The following is a 23608-nucleotide window of genomic DNA, read 5'->3' as shown; positions in this document are numbered from 1 at the left end:
CTTTTAGGTAATACGTCAATGCTTACTATCGACTTTTGTCTTGTTGATGCAGTCATTCAGATTCAGCCATTTTTCGTAAGTATGCGTAAATAAAACACTCGGCGAACATAAAATATACATACTATATATTTCATGAAATTTCATTTCATGTTATACTATATATTTCATGAAATTTAGTCCATCAGTAATCAGGAATGGATCACTTCTCTGTTGCAGCGGGTATCAAAATATGACATGCATATTTAACAAGATGTCGATATTAGTTCTTATTAAGGTCCCAAACCAAAAAATCCTTCTCGGGTTATATTTATAATTAACAATTCAAGCTTGAAAGTTTGCCAACGTCACAACTGCAATTTTAAATATGTTTTATAACAATAAGTATTACTTAATAGTATATTTCGATATTGCAGTTATTTTTACTATCAGCGCGTTGCTAAGCAATCGGTAAAATTAAATCGATGCTTGAAAACCTTTATTTTTTTAATGTTATGCTTGTTAGTACTAGTAATGCCTCTTTTACCATTTCATCAGATACAAATTGCACTAAAATATTGTCCGTGCTCAAATGTATGTATATCAACTTTCATGACGCTCGGTTGAACGGTATTGTAGTGAATGTACTGCAACGCCATCTAATGGCGAGTACGATATTCAATTCTAAAATATATACCTACAAAAATACATATTATGTGCCGATTTTAATGGTAATCGGTCAAACGATGAACAAACGAACTATTTTAATCTTAAACATAATATAATAATATATATTATATAATTAATTAATAAGTATATTCCGTTTTCCAAGTTTTGATATTAAAAAGTATGACAATCTTGGTTATAGAACATAGTTACCATAGTAACTACAATTGAATATGTCCTGTCATATCACTTTATCGCAATTGAATCGAAGCGTGATCGGAGCGTCGGATCTTTTAAGGTTAAGCTAGCGTTAGCTGAGATTTTATGATAAAACACCGACATAGTTCAGCCATTTTTCAACAGATTATATATATAAACTATCCTCTTTTTAATGTACGTTTAATGCACTTTCTATCAGTGAAAACCGTATCAAAATCCGTTGCGTGGTTTAAAAGGAGTTAGCGGAGATACAGAACGAAGAATTTCACAACTTTTTTTGAACTATATTTTTTTTATTCTTGACACCCAGTAGCCTTGTCAGTTTCTTTGGGTGCTACTTAAGCATAGGCAAACAAACATATAAAACAAACCTAAAAAAAATTTTAAAAAAGGAAAACTAAATACTACACAGGTGAGGCCGATAAAAAAAAAGCAAAACAACGTTTATTTTATATTGTATGTATGAACGTACAGACATACAATATTAAATATTATTATCACAATTAGGATTATACTCATACCTAATATATTATAGTTCTATCTATGCCCGCGGTATCACCTGCGTATAACTTAAGGAAATCACTAAGAGCAGACTTATAATATTTAAGTGTATACAACATTTTTAGTTTTATTTTCGTATGACATTAGTATTTATTAGTATTCGACGCACCCGGATCTAGATAGGGCAACACACAATTGGCATTATTCCAAACATACTTGAATATCTTTCCCTGTGCTTTTTTTTTTTTTTTTTTTTTTTTTTTTATAGAAAAGGAAGGCGGACGAGCATATGGGCCACCTGATGGTAAGTGGTCACCAACGCTCTTAGACATTGGCATTGTAAGAAATGTCAACCATCGCTTACATATCCAATGCGCCACCAACCTTGGGAACTAAGATTTTATGTCCCTTGTGCCTGTAATTACACTGGCTCACTCACCCTTCAAACCGGAACACAACAATATCAAGTATTGCTGTTTTGCGGTAGAATATCTGATGAGTGGGTGGTACCTACCCAGACGAGCTTGCACAAAGCCCTACCACCAGTGCTTTATTTATTGTGACTGCAAACGATAAATTCACCGGAAATTGTGTCCTTTTAAAACTAAAACATAAATCTGTTTTTTTTTTAAATTAAACACCCACTTATTATCAAGTAACCAGTTAGCTGGTTCATTTTTCGCACAGAGGATCGGAATTGCGATTCAAAGGGGAAATGCTGCTTGCATTCTTGCCACCATTCCACGCGGTCACAATTTGTACAGTATTTTTTTTAATTTTACTTTCTATATATTAAGGCTATAATATTAACGCTTACTAAGTATAAATATAACAAAAACGATGGAAAAAAGTATATGTGGCAACGAAACGAAACACCTACCTAACCTATAAACTTTAACTTACAAAGTTATTTACAAAACGAAAACAAATATTCATGTATGAGTATTTTCAAGTATTTAACTTAACTAACTGTTAAAATAATGTCAAAATTATAAAAAATACTAAAACTGACTTTTTTTATAACCTTTCAGGAGGAACAATTCCGTCATACGCGATTGTTGTGTAACTTAAACCGTTTACAAAGCGCGCGCAACGGAAGCTCTAAAAATCAATTAGTTTTTTTAAGTTTTTGCAAAATTTTTTATTGATGCTCCGCCCCTATTGGTCGTAGCGTGATATTATATAGCGTTCCTCGATAAAAGGTCTATCCAACACTAAAATAATTTTTCAAACGGTGACCATTCAACCTAACAAACTCTATAATCTATAAACTATAATATTGGCATAGATAAACAAAGTTATTAGTGAATTAAATATTTTTGTTTAATCTGCATATTTTGGATTACAAAAATATTTGTGCATCTGGTCATTTATAATATTATCAATGACGTGGATGCATCTGTGTTACAGCATCTGTGTTTCAGCGTCGTAGATCGGCAGACTTATATTAAATAAATTATAGTTCAACCTATTCAGGTCACTATAAAATATATTAAGTCAAACTACAGGCATCACTGTATGTTCACTTATGAAAAGAAATGCCGTAATATTTTCTAACCTGAATGACATTTCATATTCTTACTTTAAAATGACACACTTCCAAACAACCATTTACCCTTTTTTTTTCCGCTGGAAAAACGCCTTTACGCGTTTCCCCCACTTGAAGTGGGAGGGTATGTGGGGCTCGCCGCCGCTGAAGGCGCCGGAATACCCACCAAAAAACCAGCGATACCCACACCGTCTTTTCGGGGGACGCCACGGGATCGCTTGCGCATACTACCGTGACGTCCCGACGGTAGGCCCGCCTCTGCAGGCCTCCAAATACTAATAGGTTCTCGGGTTACAGATACCCCTTAGCCCCGGCGACATTTACGGCGGGAGGAGAAGGTTTGCATAGCGCCGACGTCTTCTCCCCGGTCTTCTTCGGCGAAGCGGGTCAGCGGAAGCACTGTTCTCACGCTCCCGCTCCGCGGCCTCCTTCTGCGACATGACGTTTTCGCAGAAAGATACCATCTCCATCCAGCCCCTCTCGCTACCGATCATGGCGTTTATCACGCTCAGCAGCGAGAGGTCTCCGCCTACAATGGCCGCCAGGTAATGGCGCTGAGGCCTCCATGCAGCACACTCAATCAGGGTGTGACGCGCCGTGTCCGAAGGCGCGCCGCACTCGTGGCAGGAGGGAGTGACCTCCCGCCTCGCTATCCGGTGCAGATACCTACCGAAGCAACCGTGCCCGGTATGTACCTGCGTCAGCCTGAATGTGAGTGTGCCGTGACTCGGTTCCACCCAGCGACTCAAGTGGGGACGGACCGCCTCCACTGTCGCCATGCCTGCCGAGGGGGACCCCAGGTCCTCCTCCCACCTGCGAATCAAGGTTCGCTGGGCTAGAGCCCTGACTCGCTCCACCTCCGCCAATCCTGGACGGTCGCCACTCGACCTCGCTTCCACCCGGAACCGGTACACTTCCGCAAGCACCTCTGCCTGGAGTTCCCAAGGCGGATCGCTCGCGAGAAGTGTCGCTGCCGTCCATGACACTGTACGGTAACCACGTATCGCTCTCACCGCTATGACTCTCTGTGGTCTCCGAAGAAGAGCTTTGTTACGAGCAGTGAGAGCGTCCACCCAGATGGGTGCACCGTACAGCGCCATGGAGCGCACCACACCAGCGTATAATCGCCGGCAAGGTGTTTCCGGCCCTCCTACGTTGGGTAGAAGGAGGCCCAAGGCGGCAGCGGCGTTGATGAGCTTCGGGCTGAGTTGGACAAAATGCTGCCCGAAGCTCCATCTTTCATCCAGAATCAGGCCCAGATACCTCATCTGGGCCTGCACCTTAATCACCGTTCCCTGGACGGTGATAGACGCTCCTCGAGGGGGACCTCGACGTGGACCGTGGAATAGGAGGGCCTCCGTTTTTGTTACAGAGACCCTCAAGCCCAGCATCCTGATTCGATCCATCGTGAGCGACACTCCGACCTCAGCCAAGCGGGCTGCCTCCTGAAAAGTACGTCCCGTCGCTGTGATGAAGGTGTCGTCCGCGTAGCACAGCACCCCCATCCCGGAAAGGACGGGGTGGCCCGCAGGAGCCAGTCAAAGCCGACGTTCCACAGGATTGGGCCGAGAACCGACCCCTGTGGAACGCCGCAGCCTACTCGACGCCGGACAAGTCGCCCATCGCCCCCCTCCCAGAGGACCACCCGATCCTGGAGGTATGCCCCCAACAGCCTTCTGAGATAGGAAGGCACCCCATGATATCGAAGCGCCTCCCTTATTGTCTCGAAAGGAAGACTATTGAAGGCGTTCGCCACGTCCAGCGATACCGCCAAGACCACGTCCCCTCGGGCCACCGCCTCCATGGTCCGGGTCTTCAGGGTGTTCAGGGCGTCGATAGTTGATCGACCCGCCCTGAACCCGAACTGAGCCTCTGAAAGACCCGGTCCCACCTCCTCGAGGTGCTGAACAAGACGGGCAGCGACAATCTTCTCTAAGAGTTTGCCCGTCTCATTCAGCAGCACAATTGGCCTGTATGCCGAGAAAGAGTAAGCTCTTTCTATTTTTCGCCCACTAAGGTGGGCGCCCCTCCTTCGGCAACAGGACCAACTTTCCTTCCTTCCATAGCTTCGGAAACTGCCCACTAGAAAGACACTCGTCGAACAGTTCCCGAAGCCTCCCTCCTAGGTGCTCCAGGGCGTCACGCAGAACACGTCCTGGAACCCCGTCCGGACCCGGCGCTGTTCTGGCCCTCAGTCGATCAAGGGCCATCTCCATCTCCCGCTCCATGATATTTGGTGGAGCTATATTGTCATCTGTCATGGAGAGAGGGGCCATACTTGGTGGGACTTGCTCGCCTGAGTTAGGAAATAATTCCCCAACCAGGCGCAGGAGAAGATCCGGCGGTAGCGTTTCCGTAACAGGAGCGCCGTGTGTACGGAACTTCCCTCGCACACCACGATACGGGCGCCCCCACGGGTCCTTGTTCAGGCCCACCAGAAGCTCCTCCCTTGCTCTCTGCTTGGCACAACTTATCGCCTGCTGCAGCTCCTTTTTCAACTGGCGATAAGCGGCCCACAGCCGTCCCTCCAAGTCCGTGTCGAGGCCGTTGCGCCTGCGACAACGGACGTAAGCCCTCCGCGCCCGGTTACATGTCGCCCGCAGCTCTGCTATTTCGAGCGACCACCAGTACACCTGACGGCGCGGTACCCTCAGCCGGGTCCTCAGCATGGCTGCATCGCACACCTCCTTTAGAGCACTGTGCATGCTGCCCGCCATCTCTTCGACGCTAGCGCCCTCCCTCCATCCCGCGGAAACCCACCGCTGCACGATGGCAACCTCCTTGACCAGCTCACGATTTAGCTGGCCAAGAGACCACCTCGGAAGTGTGGTTGGGACCCTCAGTGGTCCCACTGGCCTGCAGGAGTTGGAGATCTCAAATCGGATGTATCTATGGTCCGACAGAGTCTCCACCTCCTCCTCTACCCTCCAGCTCCTTACTCCGCGTGCTGCGACAGGGGTGGCGAACGATAGGTCCACCACAGACCCCCCCTGCTGCCACACGCAGGTGTGCACCTGCCCCCTATTAAGTAGAAACAGGCTGGAGAGTAGGGCCCACACCTGGACGGCCCTCCCTCGCGGATTCGTGGCAGGGTTTCCCCAGGCACGTGATTTTGCGTTAAAGTCGTCGAGAACCATTGTCGGTTTCGGCGACTGCCTGGACACCGCAACTCTGACAGAGCCAAGAAAGATTTCGAACTCCGCCAGGCCCCGGTTAGGGGAGAAGTACGTTCCCACAACTATGTACTCTCCCCACCCCGCCACTACGTAGCCCGAGCCCCTCTCAATGAGTGAGAGGGATGGACCCGTTCCGCTCCGAGTGAGGATCGCCACGGTGCCATCCAAATCCCCTACCCAGTGAGGTAGGGAAGGGATGAAATAGGGCTCGCAGGCCACAGCCAGGTCAATTTGCCACTCCGCCATGGACTGCAATAGCAGGTCCTGAGCCCCGGCGCAGTGGTTGACATTCGTCTGGAGGAAGCTTAGCTTGTCTTTCATGATGACATGGCAGCTTCCTCCTCAGCTTGGCGCCGTCCGACGTTATCAGTGGTCTGGGTTCCTAAGACCATTTTTCCTTTTGTGATCGGTGGGTTACACTCCCCTGACCCCATTACGTGCCCGAAAAGCCTACCGGCATCTGTGCATACAGCGCAGCACAACTTTCCGGTGCAGGTATCTGCCTTGTGGCCTTCGACACCACACCGGTAACAAAGTCCCCCTCTTTCAGCCTTAGATGGGCAAAGCGCCTTAGTGTGACCAAGGCCCATGCATTTGAAGCAGCGCAAAAGGCGCTGCTCCAGCACGCACACCTTGGCCGAGCTCCACCCAACTAGGAGGCGACCAGCTTCGGACAGCCTTTTCGCTGCTGTAAGGGGGCACGTCACCCGGACCATCCCCATATAACCGGGACCACGTTGCATATCCCCACACCTAACCTCCTCTAGGGAGCAGTCCCCTGCGCGTGCTACTGCGGCTACCACCTTCTCTTTTGTGACGGAGTCATCGAGACCCGTCACCTTGAGGTCCACCCGCTTCACAGGCCGCACAACGTTGGCCACTCCATCTAGCACAGTGCGGAGCTTCTCGGCTAGCTTCTCCGCCTGCTCTGTTTGTGCCTTCGGGAGTTCCAAGACCCTGGCTCCCGTTGCCGACCTTCTGACCTTGAGTCCACCGCAGATCCCTAGATCCTGGAGCTTAACGCCTTGCTCGGCCCGCTCCAGGATGTGGGCGTAAGTCACGCCCTTTTCCTGCGCCTCCGGCTTCAATGTGACGATTACTGCAGCCGTGCGAGGGGCTGCCAGCTTAGGTTTGACCACCTGTGGCACCTTGGACACTGTCGGTGTGGCTGAGGCGGTGACTTCTGCCGGAGTAGCAGTCTTCTTCCCCTTCTTTCCCTTTTTCACCACTGTGGACCAGGACGTCTCCTGGACCACTTGTGGCGGAATCCTTTCCGGCACAATCATAACGCTCGATGGGGCAACGATCAATGCCTGCGTGACGGCTGGAGTCACCCGCTTAGGTGCCGGTGCGGGTTTCAGCAGTGGGGCCAGGTGGACCGCCTGTGCGTAGGTTGGTGCTGTATTCTGCATCACAACAGGCCTTTTATCCGCCGCTAGAGGTGGACGAAGAATCTTTGCAGGGGGGAGGCGCTCCTCAATCCCTGCTAGCCGAGCGTTAAGCATAACCCCGATAAACAACCATTTACCCTTTACCAACTTGCGCGCGAGCGAAGCCGCGGGCAATAGCTTGTTATAACTAAAATCAATCAACTTACAAGGTTAATCAAATTTAGATAACCCCGGAAAGCTTCACTACATTCCATCTAATGAACTTCACCGTAATTAAATTTAAAATTATTTGTGTATATTCGTAACGGTAAAAATGCTTTCCTAGTGGTCTTATAATTTTAATTAATTATGATACCTACTATCTTTTGTATTTGTAAATATAAATGCAAATTGCAATTTGAAAATGTAATTTGCAAGTACTCCAAATGTACGTAATCTTTCAGAATATGGTCTTTTCATTTATAGCTTAAGAGCTTAAGACCTAGGGTATAATTTTCAAATGTTCTTTGAAAGCGACTGAAAGTTAAATTAATGTTCTATCATTTTAGATATTAAACCAAATAGAGAGAGAGACAGATATAAAGTGTTTTTTTTTATTTTTAAGAACACCACCCTAAAATCAATGTCGATACTATTTAATTGTTAATTACTTAATTTATAATTACTTAGTATATAATAGTTAATTCAAAATCAAAGTATACTTTATCCAGCAGTAACAAAAATATCTGAGGAATATTATTATAGAAACAAATACCTCGCCGTAGGAAGGATTCAGTAACTCGAAATTCAGGTAGTAATAAAGTTCTGCAATCATAATTGCCAATGCATATAATTATGATGATCAAATTCTACACGTTTTCCATTGCATATCGAGATTAAACTTTCTACATGCACTTCAGAATTGTAGTATATAATTTAAAATTCAGGCATTAATGTTAATAATTGATGTGGTGAACACAAACTGATTAGTCACAATAAGGCATTGAATTCAAATTTTAATTGAAATGAAAACAAAAAAGTCTTAAGTGTGGTCTTCCTTCTGGTATAACTAATTATTATGCAAGCAGCATTGCATCTTTTATTTTTAGACATTTTCTCTCTATTTTATTAAAGATATTTTTTTATAAGAACATTATGTTGCAATAAATTTGCTTCAGCTATATCGACATTCGTTGGAAAAGTGGCAAAGCTGTGGGCTTGGTTGATACTCGTTAGTTATTCTTACGCCAAAGATCAATATTCTGTATGTTCAGATTTAGAGCACTAGGAATAATTAATATTTTTACGGGATCATCAATCAATATCTATATGTTGCCGATGAGAGATCCAATTGGGCACTCGGTTAGTTGCCAATAAAAAATATGCAACCTTACTATGTAACCTATCCTGACACTAATATGAATTAAGAATTGCCAGCATAAGCAACGTTTCTTTGCAGGTGCTATATTCTGCAATACTGTTTTCGACACTTATCTGTGCTGGCCTCCAACTAAAGCCAACACTGTCATGCAGCAAAATTGCCCGAAAGTTCGTCTCAGTGATCCATCGAGTAAGTAGATGTCTATTTTTAAATATTTTTACAATAAATATATAAAGTAGACAAAATAAGTTGCCGTTTTACGTTACATATAACTATAGGAATAACTCTTAGAAATGCAAGATGATCCAGTTACAATTCACACGTTTTACAAGCACCACTGAATTTTTATTTTATCTAATTTGTATTATTAATTCACCTCGGGCTCGGCAGAGAATGAAAACATCGCGAGGAAACCTGCACGTGTCTGTCAAACTTTTGACCACTAATCCGTTATGTAACAGAATAAGCTCCAAACATCCAATCAATAGGAAGCCCTAGCCAACCAAACAGTGATATATTTACTTTGGCTGATACGGGTTACTAAGGAATTTTAAATTTGCTTTGCACCATAACCTAACCACCAGTAACGATGCGTTAATGGGCCTGCCATATTAACCAATTACGAAAGCATCGGTTACCCTCTAGTAACAGTAGGTATTTTATTCCATCCCATATTTTATTTAAATTAACCCGTGACAACATTTACTTCTTATGTTTTTAATTTGTGTTTATTGCATTTAATGCAAGGCATTCCGATAGCGAACGAAAATATCGTGCAAGCCTGCATGTGGAATGCCAGTCTTTGACATGCATATCAAAGCATCAAAAATCATCATACCGGGCAATTATCAAAATGGGGCAGAGTGATGAAATAAGCTCCTAATTATTCTCTTTATGAGGAGAGAAAGCTTTTGCCTTGTGAATTACTTATTGGTTATTATTTATAGATATATAAAACCCCCAGGATTTGCTTATCGGCAATGTGGACCTGAAGGTCTTTGGAAAGGTCGTAATGCTAATCAAGCCAGCGCTAAAGGATGGACAAATTTTACACCATGCTTTCCTCCAGACCTGCAAGCTCTAATCGTTGAAGTTTTCAATGAACACAACGCACAGGTGACATTTATTAATATCATAAGATAACATACCATAAATTATAAGGAAATAGTATTTTATATCGTATTATTTCGGTGACTTTATCACATTGGAAATAATAATTAAAAAAATCATTAAACTTTCTTAAATATCTTCTAAGCATTTAAATAAAATCTAAATATTTATTATTAATAATTATTGCATTTTATATTCACGTCTTATAAATGTATATATTAACTGACGTATACAACTTTGAAAACCATATACAAATAAATAGTTAGTGTTGTTAAGAGTACACCGGTTTTAGGTTAATAAAAAAAAAATGGAAGAGACCATTTGATTTTTTTAACCGTTCAAAAATAAAAAATCATCAAAGCAATGAATAAATCTGTAAAACGAAACTACTAGGACAAGTAAATAAATAAATACGCCTAATAATCTCATATAAGTATTTGAATATTTACTTAATAAAAAAATATATAATAGAAGATTGAAAAAATATATATTAAAAATTATAATTTTATTGTGAAAAACTTGACGCGATGTTTTGCGTCGTTAGAACTAAATTTAGATAGCTCCGTCCAGGACTTACGCTTGCGCGGGCCAGTCTTGCACCCTCACCTAATGCATCCCCTCTATGTTGCCACTACCCTCTCCACTGCAATTTCTGGCCTCTCCGAGATACAGTTCTCTCCGGAACGTCTTTGGTAGCGCACGTGCCTTAACGTGTTATAAGTGTCTATTCCTGTGTCGCGAGTTTTCGTGAGCTTAACTATCGAAAATGGATGTCCAATACCTTGTAAGTATGTTATATTTTTATAATTATTATCTTATTTGTTTTTATATTTCATTATTATTTTTTATGATTCTTTTCTTTTCACTTTTCAGTTTTTTGGACCAGCCGTGTAAGCGTTAAAGTCTTTATCAGGCGATTTCTAACTGATTTCTATAAACAAAATGGTAAATCATATTGTAGGTATTTAATTTTTATTGTTTTTTATTTTTAAAATATAACATATAATAACAATATTAAAAAAGTAATGAATAATTTAATAAATACCTTTAAGTTTTTAACATCGAATGTGTACCAATAATGAATAAGATGCTTTTAGCAAATGATGTCATAATTAAGATTAATTGTAATTAAAAAATGCATTGTTTTTGGGTGTCTTAAGCTGATATAAATTTTAATGTATGTGATGGATACATATGAATATTATAGACGTAAAAGTTTGCATCAAATATGTTAATTCTCTTTCAAAACAGTATTAATGCTTATATTACTAAAAATTAACTCTCCTGTAATATTATAAAGTAGATTAAAATTTTCTTGTGTTGTGTGTGTTGCATTATTGATAAATATAAGAGATATATATCTTTCCGCTGTCAATTATCTCAATAAATACAATCGGTATGACTTTCAAGACACGATAATTTTGCGACTGTATGGGATGAATGACTCTTTTTTAATTTTATGTAATTTAACGTTATGTACTATATCATATTACATTTTTAATATTAAACTAAAATTAAGGTTGCTATTTTGTATTATATTTCTAATTTCTTAAACTACACTCATTCTTCAGCTCGGCTCATTATGTCTTCCATTTTGTCTATTATTTTTTAAGGCTCGGTATAAAGTCAGGTACTAATTAGTTATGAAAAAAATGAATTTGTCTCTTACTAAACTTAATAATTAATTGAATAATATTAAAACGATAAATTATGTCACATACTTTTCCAACAAAATTAAAAAAGTACGCCTGTAAATTTTTCAGTGCCGTGCTAAGGCAGGTTGACTCCTTATAAAAAAGAAGTTTAAAGGATATACCACCACGCTGGTCCAATACCCATGCACATGTTTCCTCGACTACCTCGTTGATCTAGTGCAGCGGTACTCAAGCTGGGGTCCGCAGGACTTTTGTGGTTGACCCACTTGATTTTACTTTATTTTCAACTATTTTAAATTTCAAAGGTAACCTATATAATTCGAACTTATAAACTGCCTGTGGCTACGGCACTGCTAAGTGTTTAAAACGTCATAAAATTATTAAAAAAAATCATTTTGTAACAATCCCGAGATCTAAGAAATTATTACTTAAATATTTTTTGTTTGCGGTCCGCGACGCCATGACTAGCACGTGTTTGTGACCCCCTATAAAGAAAAGGTTGAGTATCGCTATTCTACAGGCTAGATGTAAGGCCGCATACCCGAAGTTCCTGGGTTCAAATCCCAGTTTAAGCCAATAAAAAGTTATTGAATTTTTCTGTAGATATTTCTCAATAGTTGCCCGGAGTCTGGAGGTTGGAAGTCTTTACACTCCCGAGCCTCGCAAAGCACGTAAAGCCATTGGTCATGCACCTGAACTCCTTCTGGTCGAGTCGGATTGCGAGAGTTAGAGAATAGAGTGCACCTGTGTTTGCGCTAACACTTATAATATGTCCTGTGCAGTTGGCTAATCTCTCTTGATATTATTCACCATGGACGAAATAATTCTGGAGGACCGGAGAATACTACTACTACTATTACATGTTTCCTTACGATATTTACCTACACCGTTGAGTATGAAATAAAATTAGGCATAGCTTTGAACTTGCAAACTTCGTTTATGATTCGTATGTTATATCCAATGGGCCATTGCGGGTTTATAAGAAAAATCAAAAAATCAAATAGTCTTTGTTTATATATATAATACGAGGATTTTTTTTAATTCATTTTAAATTTTATTATTAGGAAGTAGCGAGTCTTGTGTAGTATAATAATAATAATAATATCCTAGGACATTTTTCACACACGGCTATCTGATCCCAAATTAAGCTTGTACAAAGCTTGTGCTATGGAAACCAGACAATTGATATACTACATATACTACTTTTCTTTTGTAAATACATACTTATATAGATAATTACACCCAGACTAAGGACAAACAGGCATGTTCATGCACACAAATGTCTGTCCAGGGTGGGAATCGAACCCACAACCTTCGGCGTGAAAGGCAAATGTTCTACCAACTACGCCAACCGCTCGTCAAATTTATTAATTAGTATGAAATTTTATATTTCATTATTATATTTTTATTAAACACATTTCTTTCTGGACCTAATTTTAAAGACCGCGCCGCAGACACAATTTAGAAGCTGCATAAGCTCATTTATAATATTAGTAGGATACAATAGTATAGAATTAACATAAATTGACAGGAGATAAGCCATTTACCGGAATAAAACTGGATACTTTTACACACAACCATGTAAAATATCTGTGCGCCAAATAATATTGACAAAATATTTAGTCATTTTTGGTTTATTGTGTAACAAACATCCCAACATACAATTTTTCACTTTTATAATGTTACAAGGATGTGAAATTGACTTAGCTTTTAAGGCTAATCCCAAGGTATTTGATTCACATTTAAAAATGTTGTCAGTAGTTCTGTAAAGAATTTTTTTAGTAGTTTAATTACTAAAATTATAAATTAATATGCCATTCCGATGCAATTTTATATTATCTGTTATTATATCGATTTTAAAATGGAAAAATGAACCAGCCCTCCTATCACCAGTAGAGGCAACACCACAAGACGGGTTGTAACATTTTTTATGAAAGTTTTTGCTTTACACTCCAAGCGCTTCAACTGCAAATGAAACAAAAATTAAAATTTGGAATAAGAGACGAAAATTATATTATTATAAATGTTAATTAATATAAATATTTATGTATAAATTTATTTCTAAGCAATAATGAATGCTTTTAAAAAAAAATGTCACAAAAACAAAATTTTTATAAAGAAAGATATACAAAAAAAAAGAATATACAAAACTTTAATTTCATTTGCACTTTGAATAATGACTGAATATCTATAATATTGTTTAATTTTAAATTCTTAACAATGCTATTTAGTAATTAATAAAATTAAACATCCGTTTATACTTTTTGTGCTTATGGATTATGTTATGCGTATGCTCAGAAAGCTTTTCAATACTTGCTTATGGGTGAATAATATGTATAATTTTGAAGATAGACGTATGTTTATCATCATATACGTGTGTGATTATATGTGTATATATTTTATGCAAAAATATAATATAATTTCTTTTGTTACAGACTCATGTCATCAGCTTTTTACATATAGCATGCTTTCCGGAATGCTTGCAGAACGTGAAGCTGACCTCTAACGAATCGATAGAATACGATTTGCATGTGCGTTTGAAAATAATCTATATTGTTTTTTAAATATTAATTTGAAAAAAATATTTTATAACTTACTCTTTTTCATTTTTTTACCTTCTTTTCTTACTATTTAATTTTTTGTACACACGTACAAGCCCACGCACACGCGCACTCGAACGCGTATGCACACGCGCACTCGAACGCATATGCACACGCACACGTAAACGCACATACATGCACACAGACACATGCAGACGCACACTTGTTGTAATTTAGATTCACAAGTATGTATGTATTTTTTCATTTTCAGACTAAATTCCAAATAGCCGAGAATACTCGAATCATTGAAATCATTGGTTACATTCTTTCATTGGTAACAGTTGCCGCTTCGATCATCATTTTCTGCTACTTCAAGTAAGAAAATTTATTATTTCATTGCATTGAACTATTTAATATTTACGACGTCACTTTTCTTGACTACGGCAAAGAGTATACGACATATTTGTTTCACTTGCAAAAATATGGCAAATATGTGTATTTTGGTGTACTAGTCTGTTTCTAGTTGCACATCAAAGGATTGAGGGTTTTTAAGGGAAATGTGACCAATGTGTTGGGTCGCTCGGTATCTGCGGCAATTTGTCGTATTTGTGTTATTTGCCGGTCCAGCTTACTTGACGTGTGAGTAATAGACAAAGCGATATCGCTAAACCAAGTGAAGCCTAGTCATAACTATTTAATTTTTATAATTGTACTAAAATTATATATACTCAACTATATCTTAGTTTAAAGAATAATTAATTTTTCGTTTGTTTTAGATCATTGCTAAATAAAAGAGTGCAAATTCATAAATGTTTGTTTACAACAATGTTGTTTCAAATATTTATGCATTTGACTCTTTATTTGGATCAGGCAGTTAACCCTATCAATGGTTCGTTAAATCGGCTTAATAATACACAAGGAATTGACAGCATTGTAAGTAAATATTATGTTATAGCTTCATTTAAATAAAATAAGTATTGTTAGAAAAATATTTTTTAAAGTTTTGATTTTAACTTATTGTGCTTATACAAACAAATTAAATTTTTGATCTCTGTACATTGTTTTCAGAAATAATTCAAAACGTATATTTCTTTTTTTCAGCCGACTCTGTGTGAGGCCATTTACGTTGCTATGGAAAGCAGTATTTCAGCTACATTCACGTGGATTCTCCTAGAGGGAATTTACTTGAATTTCTTAGTTTCGAAAAAGGCATTACAATCCAATTTTGATTTGAAGATATATTTCTACATTGGTTGGGGATTTCCCTTTATTTTAACTTTTATTTGGGCTATTATCACTTGGCTCTTCTATAAAGATGAAAAAATTAAAACGTAAGTATGGTCCTTTTATTGTTGATTCTTAAAAATTAAGTAATCTCATCAGTAAACAATTTATTTCAATTTTAGATGCTGGTTTGGTTATAACTTGGCAGCTAGTTATTGGTGCCTCCAAGGACCACGCTTATGTATTATATTAGTAAGTATTTTCCTTTAAATTTTCGAATGACATATTATTATACAGCTTAGTTGCTGAATTTAAGTCCCGGGTGAATAAAAGTTTTTAAGATTTCCGAGTAAGGATGGTTTAGCTGTTGCACTCCCGATCCTCGAAAAACACATAAAATGATCGGATTGCACCAGATTTTTCTTAAGTCATGACACATTTCTTTCCTCTTGGATTATGCTATTAAGGGAATAAAGAGTACATGTCTTATGATATTCCCTTAGGGATATTCCCTTGAATGAGTAGACTCTGAGATTGCCAGCCATGTTAGAAATTCGGCCAGGTAACATTGATTGATAAGTATTTTTACTTAAAGTCTACTTAAAAAAAGGAAAATATATTTAATTTACAATATTTGTTTCAGATAAATGTACTTATATTAATAAGAGTACTTAACACAGTAATTACTAAATTACGCGCTCAAAAAACATCTGAATTAGAAAAAATTAAGTAAGTATTGCTCTTTCGATTTAAAATTATTTATTTTATATTACCCGATTATGTTGATGTAATTATATTTTACTACTAACACTAGTACTACTACTACAACTATTAGTAGGTACTTGACATATTTCGGCTGTGTTTTCACAATAATATTGATTTAAATATATTTTTTAAGTAAGCGTGCACGTCTAAAATATGGATTATTTATTTTAAATCGAGTAAAAGATAAATAATAAGATATAATTTTACATTACAAATATCGCTTTTCTAATAGAAAATATTTTGTTGTTTACAGAAAAGCGGTTAAGGCTACATTACTTTTACTTCCGCTACTCGGAATCACAAATTTGCTAACCACTTTTGATATTCCTATTACAACTAATGTAGAACTCTTCAGAGTATGGTGTTACGCACGACAATTTATGAAATCTTTCCAAGGATTCTTCTTAAGTTTAATTTATTGTTTTTTCAATGGGGAGGTGAGATAGAATCATTTCTCTTTTTATTATTCTTATTGTTTGCTAAAATTTTATCTTAAGTTCGAATGCTTATATTCAAATTAGGTTCGAAATGTCATTCGTCGCCGCTTCAACAACAGGGCATCACGATACTTGCGCAGAAGCGAACTGTCGACAGATAACACGAGACGACCAACGCCGATGCGAAGAGCAATACGTTCAACACCCTTACATAACGTTTTAGGGTAAAAAATTACATTTATTTGTACTATTTTTTTATTTACGACTGCACATTTAAATTATTTAACCCGAAAATAAAAAAAAACGTTTCTTAAAAATTCCCTAATAAAATTAAGAGGCGTTGTGTTTACTTAGAACGGTCATTTGTTGCTCATTTTGATTCTAAATGATTCATATTGAAAATATTTTTTCCTTTACTTCAGTGGTATGCCTCAGGATGAAAATCGGGTAGATCTAAATGAACCAAGCACATCAAGAGCAGGGTAAGTTTAATAAACTTTTATTTTAATTTTTTTCTGTAGCGAAAAATTCTAGACAAGCCTTAATGAAGTTGCGGCTTACTCGTGTATGCAATGAGATATCTTATACAATTTTACGAAATACTTAATTTAACTGAAACAAAATAAATGTCAGCTTTGCCATTTAATAAACAAATGTATCGTTTGTACAAAAAGACAACGCACAGACAAAACCACTGAGTCAATCAAAGTCAGTTTGAAAAATTATATTGTTTTGGGTTAAATTTGAGTTTTAACTTTCTACGAATTTAACCATTACGAAATCAAGGGCAGTCAGTGTATGTATACGTGTGTGATTTTCCGATAAAATTAACTCAATAAAAATAACACAGATTAACTTCATATTAAATAAAATACTATTACTATATTATCGATATGAAGTTAAATAAAATCGTAATTCTCTTTCTAGCATTCCAGTAAGAGTAGAAGTGAATGAGGCAGGAACCTCAGGGCTCAAAGCTAATGTGTAAGTTACTTATATAACAAGTAACTATATTAATTATAGTATATTATACATAAAAAATGCACCTTGATCGAACGTAAAACTATAATATTTTTAGCTATTTCATATACAAACAAATTTATTTTGAAATTTATAATACCTGTTTAATATTTGCTAATTAACACTTCTTGTCATCATTATATCATTTTTGTAACATATAACAAACAACTATTAACGTCACTCATTTTAGTTGGTTTAACTACTAATTATTATAATTTTATTTCAAATACTTTTTAAGGAAAACGTAACATAACTGCTTTCATAAATATTATAATCACGTTTTTAGGGCGGAACCTGAATTAAGCTCCTCAGACCATGACACATGCCCGGAAAATATCCCATTAACTAATCTACGTCGGCTTGGGTACTTACTAATTTTATTAATATTAAATATTAATTAGTTAAATATTAAATAAATTGCACGGCGACTTTATTCATCATGTCACTTGCATATTTTTAGTTTATTAAGAATATTTAGATATCTCTAGATTCTCTGCTATGTTTATTTTATTTATTATTCACGTAATTGTGTGTTCATATTTTATTTATTTTTTAAACGCTATGCATTTGAAACATTTCTTTGTGTGCGAAGTATATAAGTATGTATGTATTCTTTGTGTATGAAGTATATAAGTATGTATGTATAAAGTATCATATCAAATCATGGATTTATTTTAGTATTGCAATATGCGAATTCCATTACACTAGCCCCTGCCTGCCTTACGATATTTATTATTAATAATATTTAATGTTATCTAATTGTCGGTTAAGAACCGAAAATTACAACAAAAATTATATTTGCCATGTAATAAGAGGTCAAAATAATGCAAATTAAATCGCCACCCACTTATGCTCGTTCTATTGGGATTTCTGAAGAAACACAAATTTGTAGATAAATCTCTAACAATCTACAATAAAATCATCTGGCTCTTAACCGGCGACATAACATGTATGTATATTGGATATATAAATACAACATGCTTAAATTCAAATATGTTTTTATTTCAGAAGTAACAAGCAAAAAAAGTCTGATCCACATGCATCTGAAGAAACATCATTCACGGATGTCCCGAATACCAAATAAATAGGGATAACCAATAAACGTGCAGAACAATTTATTTAAGATAATAACATAATATTACAACGATCAAAAATTTAATCTGAATTAGTAGTACGAAATACATGCATTACAATTGTATCACGTTTAATAATATCGTTGATGTTATCTAAACCACTTTTAGCCCAACGACTATTTTAAGAGCACCTGTGAACTTTTGAATGTGTATGAATGTATTTAATAATATTTAGCTGGTTCGGGCTATTATTGCTAAGAAGTATTATTATTGAATGACAAAGTCAAAGAATAAGAAAATATTATGAATAAAACTAATTAAATGAATTGATCAAGTATATCGTCTTTGCGAACCGAAAAAATATTCTTATAAATGGTACAATCTAAGAATGGCATTGATATTTATACCCTGGTAAACCATTAACTCGATGAAAGTTATTTTTGACTGACTACCGAAACATATGACGTCAGAAGTTACCAAGACATTTGGTAATATCATCGGACAAATTTGAGAAGAAATTTCCTCGAAAGACGATTAAAGAAATATTTTTTTCCATGATGAATTAACTTCGGATTTTCAAGAGCAAAACTATGGAGCTTATAGTTACAAAAAAACGAGTTCGTGGTAATTTACAATGACTTTGAGCTTCAAAACCTAATGGAAAAAATCAGACTGCCAGGGTACAATAAAAATGTTGTATAAAATAGCTAAATTACGACATAATAAAACATTGGTAATAACTTCCAGGTCAATTAATAGTATTAAAATTCAGTCTGTTTCTAAAAGTTTAAATTTTTAGAACATACATTCGATTATAAAAAGAGTTATTTAAGAATAAAACGAGCGCTTTGCATGTGAATAAAAGTTTGGAGCACCACCAAAAACAGAACATTTTTTAAGCAATTTATTACGTCAAAGCAAGTTATATGAGCAGGCTTGTGTTATTAACAGATTACTGTATTATTGGAGGTTGACTGTGCGAATGCACCTTGCTAACGGCAACAAACAAGAATATTTTTTGAATCATTTTTAACCTATTTATTAAAGACGGCTTACAATGGTCCACCAATGTTTTCCACATTTGCTTCATCCAGACAGTTTTAGTATTGGTTTACGTTTATGGTAGTAACTCTACTATTAAGAATAGATACAGTTTCCTCAGTAATCGAGCTATCTAATGCAAAAATAGGGTTTCGAATCGAGCTGATAACTTCTAATATTAGTGCTCCATCTCTACAACGTATCATGTAGGTATACATAAAGGGGCATATGTTGTACAAACACTTTTCTTATAGAATTTAAAAGTTGTGAAAATATTATCTAAAAGATAACAAATTAATGTTTGAAAGAGTTTGATACTTTATATTTTAAGACGATTGTATGAATGATGTTTTTATGAAGTTTTATCAATAAGTATTGGAGATGAAAATAAGATTAGAAGATATGTTAACTATAATTAGAAGTCTATATGAATTATTTAATACATAATATAATTATTTACACGTTAATATGGCGATGTGCGAATCTTAAAAACCAAAAAAAAATTTATAAAAACTTAAAATTCACGAAAAATTTTTCTATCCACTATTTTAGACTAAGCGTTTAAATGGTAGATTTTGAAGAATTTTCGTCACAAACTGAATTAAACGCTGGCGAAGCTGCGGGTTCAGCTAGTTAATAAGATACCACGCTGGTTTGTAAAGTGAAGTGGTTTGTAAATATATATATTTGTAAATCTTTAAGAAGTTACACTTGCCAAAGAATTTGTGTAAGACAAAAACACTACTTTTTATAACAATCGGTATATTAAAATTTGTCAATAAGCTGTAACAATATGATAAAATAAGTGTTTATATAATAAATAATGTAAGTAATGTGTATTTGAAATGCAATGAGATTCTTCATATTTTTTTCCTATATAAATATAGTACCTACGTAGGTATAAAACTCGGTGTTTTGAAAAATAAATGTATTTTCAAATTTACTTTGACTTTTCTTATATACAATAAAGTAATGTACACTAGTCTTTGTAAAGTAAGTCCAATGGCTGATATCAATATACAATAAGTGCTCCTTATTTTCGCATTTTGTATTAACTAACGTCAAAATTATAACTTATCGTCAATAATACTGACTCGAGAACACATTACTCTTCATAGATGTTATGTTAGAGGCCAATGTTACTTATAAAGATGAATTCTCTAAAATTTGAATTTTTAAGGCATTCATTGTTGGCTTTTACTGGTTCACGGTAGCAGGCGCAAGCGATCCCGTGGCGCTCCTTGTTAAGACGGAAAGGGTACCGGTAACAGTTAATAATATGAGTAGATCGAGGAAAGATATTTGAATATGAATCCCGTCATTAGTTTACTCCACACACACATTATTTTTTCTCCCAATTTACCTATTAATATTTACTTACAAATATTTATCCAAGCTCAGGATAGCAAAATAACGTATTCCTCAATTATAAATGACATCATACTGCAATTTAATCGAGTTATCTATTTAATATTTTGATAGCCTTTTAATGTAATTAATTTATGTCTTTGCGTATGACTGCAATTATCGGCAAAAAGGTTGTTGCTATAGGAAAAAAGAGGTGTGGCGCCCCAGAATGACGAAACCAACAAGAGGAGAATATAATATTGTCAAAATCAACTTAATCACATAAACGGAATGGACCGGTTTAGGATACTAGGTGATATATTAAGCGCACGCAATATCATATCAAAAACAATAATGATTGTAACAAGCTTTTAGTAAAGTTGACTATTTGCTTTGTCAACGAACAAAAAAAAAATTATTTTTGAAAATACAGATTAAATAAGCCATATAATTTAAGACATTAGAAGTTAACACAATTACACATAAATACACAGCTCTACCGTTTGACATAAATGACATACTATGACAATGACAAGAACAAAAAAATTATAAATATCAACTTGAAACAAATAAAGTTATTTACCAAAAAAAAAATAGGTACTAAGAGAGGATATATTAATCGGAATTATAAAAGATTAAATTACAGAAATTAATATACCTAGTAAAATAGACACCTTCAGAAACTTTTTAACTGAAAAGTTAAAAAAAAGTTTTGAAATTTAACTGAAAGAGTAAGAAGAAATAATGTTTACAATTATGTTTACTTTTTAAGAATCAGATCTGTTCTTTATTGAGATGACATTACTTGAAGAATAATGTCATCAATAATTATAGATTTGTCTTTTGTCCAGCATATATTGATACCAAAATTCTATCGAGCGAGTAAGAAGGCTTTATATCAATCTTTAGTCAAAAATTTGGATATAGTGTTACCTAATATAGGTAAGCAAGAGCAATTTTACTAAACCAGACCTGATTTCAAATGACCAGTCACATTTGAGAGAAGAACAATGCAACCCCTTATGCACATATGACAAAAAAAAGGAGCTAAGAGACACTTTTATATTTGAAGATGAACTTACAGCAGAGATAGAAGTATTCTGAAGGCTTTGAAATTGGAATTCTCAAATAATTCAACAATCAAGCACTGAAAATTTTCTATATCTACTTGTATCAGACAATAGATTTCAAAGTGATGTGAAATTTTTAGTTCAAGAAAGTTATGAGTGATAAAATATTATTAAAGAACTTTGTGCTGGTAGGTTTCCAATCTAGATAATGCATATCTTCTAAAAATTGTGAATATTTCTATCGAAATTTTCAAAAAATTGAAAAAAAATTGTATTAAAAAAAACATTACTGAAAACTGTGCTTTATTACTACATAATAACTAGATATATTCTGGTTATTATGTTCCTTTAATATAATCTTGTTATATTATATACTTTACACTTTTTTAATAAACCATAGGAATTATAATACACAGATAAATAGCTTATACAATCAAAACATTTGAAAAATGATACATATATATCAAATTCATGTTAGATATACACAATTATATTTAAATATATTAAAAAAAGAATTTTTTTTTTTTTTTTTTTTATAGAATAGGAAGGCGGACGAGCATATGGGCCACCTGATGGTAAGTGGTCACCAACGCTCTTAGACATTGGCATTGTAAGAAATGTCAACCATCGCTTACATATCCAATGCGCCACCAACCTTGGGAACTAAGATTTTATGTCCCTTGTGCCTGTAATTACACTGGCTCACTCACCCTTCAAACCGGAACACAACAATATCAAGTATTGCTGTTTTGCGGTAGAATATCTGATGAGTGGGTGGTACCTACCCAGACGAGCTTGCACAAAGCTCTACCACCAGTAAATGACGGTATAAATACAAATATCACTTGTATTTAATATTAAATATTTTATTGTTTTCAGGAGCTAAAGGCAGACTGTTCCACTATGTCATCGCTACATAATGGAAACTACCACAATAAGCTCCATTAATACAAAAGCACACTTAGCATATAAGTTGACACTTTTGTGGGGTAATTTTTATTGCTTTCCTTAGCTTAGCTCAATTTGTTATATTATATAGAACACCAAGTAGTAATGTTGCAGAATGTAATTGCCTAATATTCCTTCATAATTGTTGGTGCGTTATTTATATATAGGATACACATTTGCTGGGATTACAGAATATGAGATTCTCACCATACAGAAATAAGGTTGAGTTATACTCCTTAGGCTAAAATCATATATACATCATTAGCATAAATATGAGTCATAACACAATAAAATTTGGACATCAATAGTACTAACTTTTACAAATCAAATCGAAACCAAATATGTGGAGGCTGGTGTTGTCACAAATAAACACATTTATTATTTTATTTATTTATTTCAGATCATCATGGTCATACAATTTTTTAACATGTTGTGAATGTACGGTTAGACATTTATTTTCTCAGACAGAGAAAATTACAAAACAATTAGGAGAAAAATTAAATCGAATAGGTGTACGTAGTAATACAGCTAATGTTACAA

The 23608-nt window shown here is 36.0% G+C and overlaps 2 protein-coding genes across 3 annotated transcripts in view; both read left to right on the top strand.

The window, feature by feature from the left end:
• Window positions 1-16578, top strand: part of LOC126780328 (PDF receptor) — a 33998-nt gene extending 17420 nt beyond the window's left edge. Inside the window, exons 1-6 of one of the 2 annotated variants that reach the window (XM_050504712.1) lie at window positions 9831-9954; window positions 14920-15076; window positions 15245-15474; window positions 15550-15619; window positions 16011-16096; window positions 16386-16578. In XM_050504712.1, coding sequence (XP_050360669.1) covers window positions 9938-9954; window positions 14920-15076; window positions 15245-15474; window positions 15550-15619; window positions 16011-16096; window positions 16386-16578 — 753 coding nt within the window. In that variant the 5' untranslated portion in view covers window positions 9831-9937. Of the gene's footprint in view, window positions 1-8916; window positions 9028-9802; window positions 9955-14919; window positions 15077-15244; window positions 15475-15549; window positions 15620-16010; window positions 16097-16385 lie in introns of those variants that run through there. The other variant, XM_050504713.1, reaches the window with a different exon arrangement.
• Window positions 16579-16737: 159 nt separating this feature from the next.
• On the top strand, window positions 16738-18673 carry LOC126780594 (uncharacterized). The gene is made up of 5 exons (XM_050505197.1): window positions 16738-16793; window positions 16992-17051; window positions 17497-17553; window positions 17876-17953; window positions 18598-18673. Exons 1-5 carry the CDS (start codon window positions 16750-16752, stop codon window positions 18671-18673), a joined length of 315 nt encoding a protein of 104 aa, XP_050361154.1. The 5' UTR covers window positions 16738-16749.
• Window positions 18674-23608: the final 4935 nt, after the last annotated feature.

Source organism: Nymphalis io, chromosome Z, assembly GCF_905147045.1.
Source record: "Nymphalis io chromosome Z, ilAglIoxx1.1, whole genome shotgun sequence".
NCBI lineage: Eukaryota > Metazoa > Arthropoda > Insecta > Lepidoptera > Nymphalidae > Nymphalis > Nymphalis io.
The sequence above is the reverse complement of the archived record's forward strand: the minus strand, read 5'-3'. Positions and strand labels throughout refer to the sequence as shown.

Bases quoted from the DNA above. Each gene is read 5' to 3' on its own strand.
- LOC126780594 (XM_050505197.1), top strand. From the start codon at position 16,750: ATGCGAAGAGCAATACGTTCAACACCCTTACATAACGTTTTAGG. The intron at 17,554-17,875 runs GTAAGTTACTTA...TCACGTTTTTAG, and splicing joins TCAGGGCTCAAAGCTAATGT to GGCGGAACCTGAATTAAGCT. The intron at 17,954-18,597 runs GTACTTACTAAT...TTTTTATTTCAG, and splicing joins ACTAATCTACGTCGGCTTGG to AAGTAACAAGCAAAAAAAGT.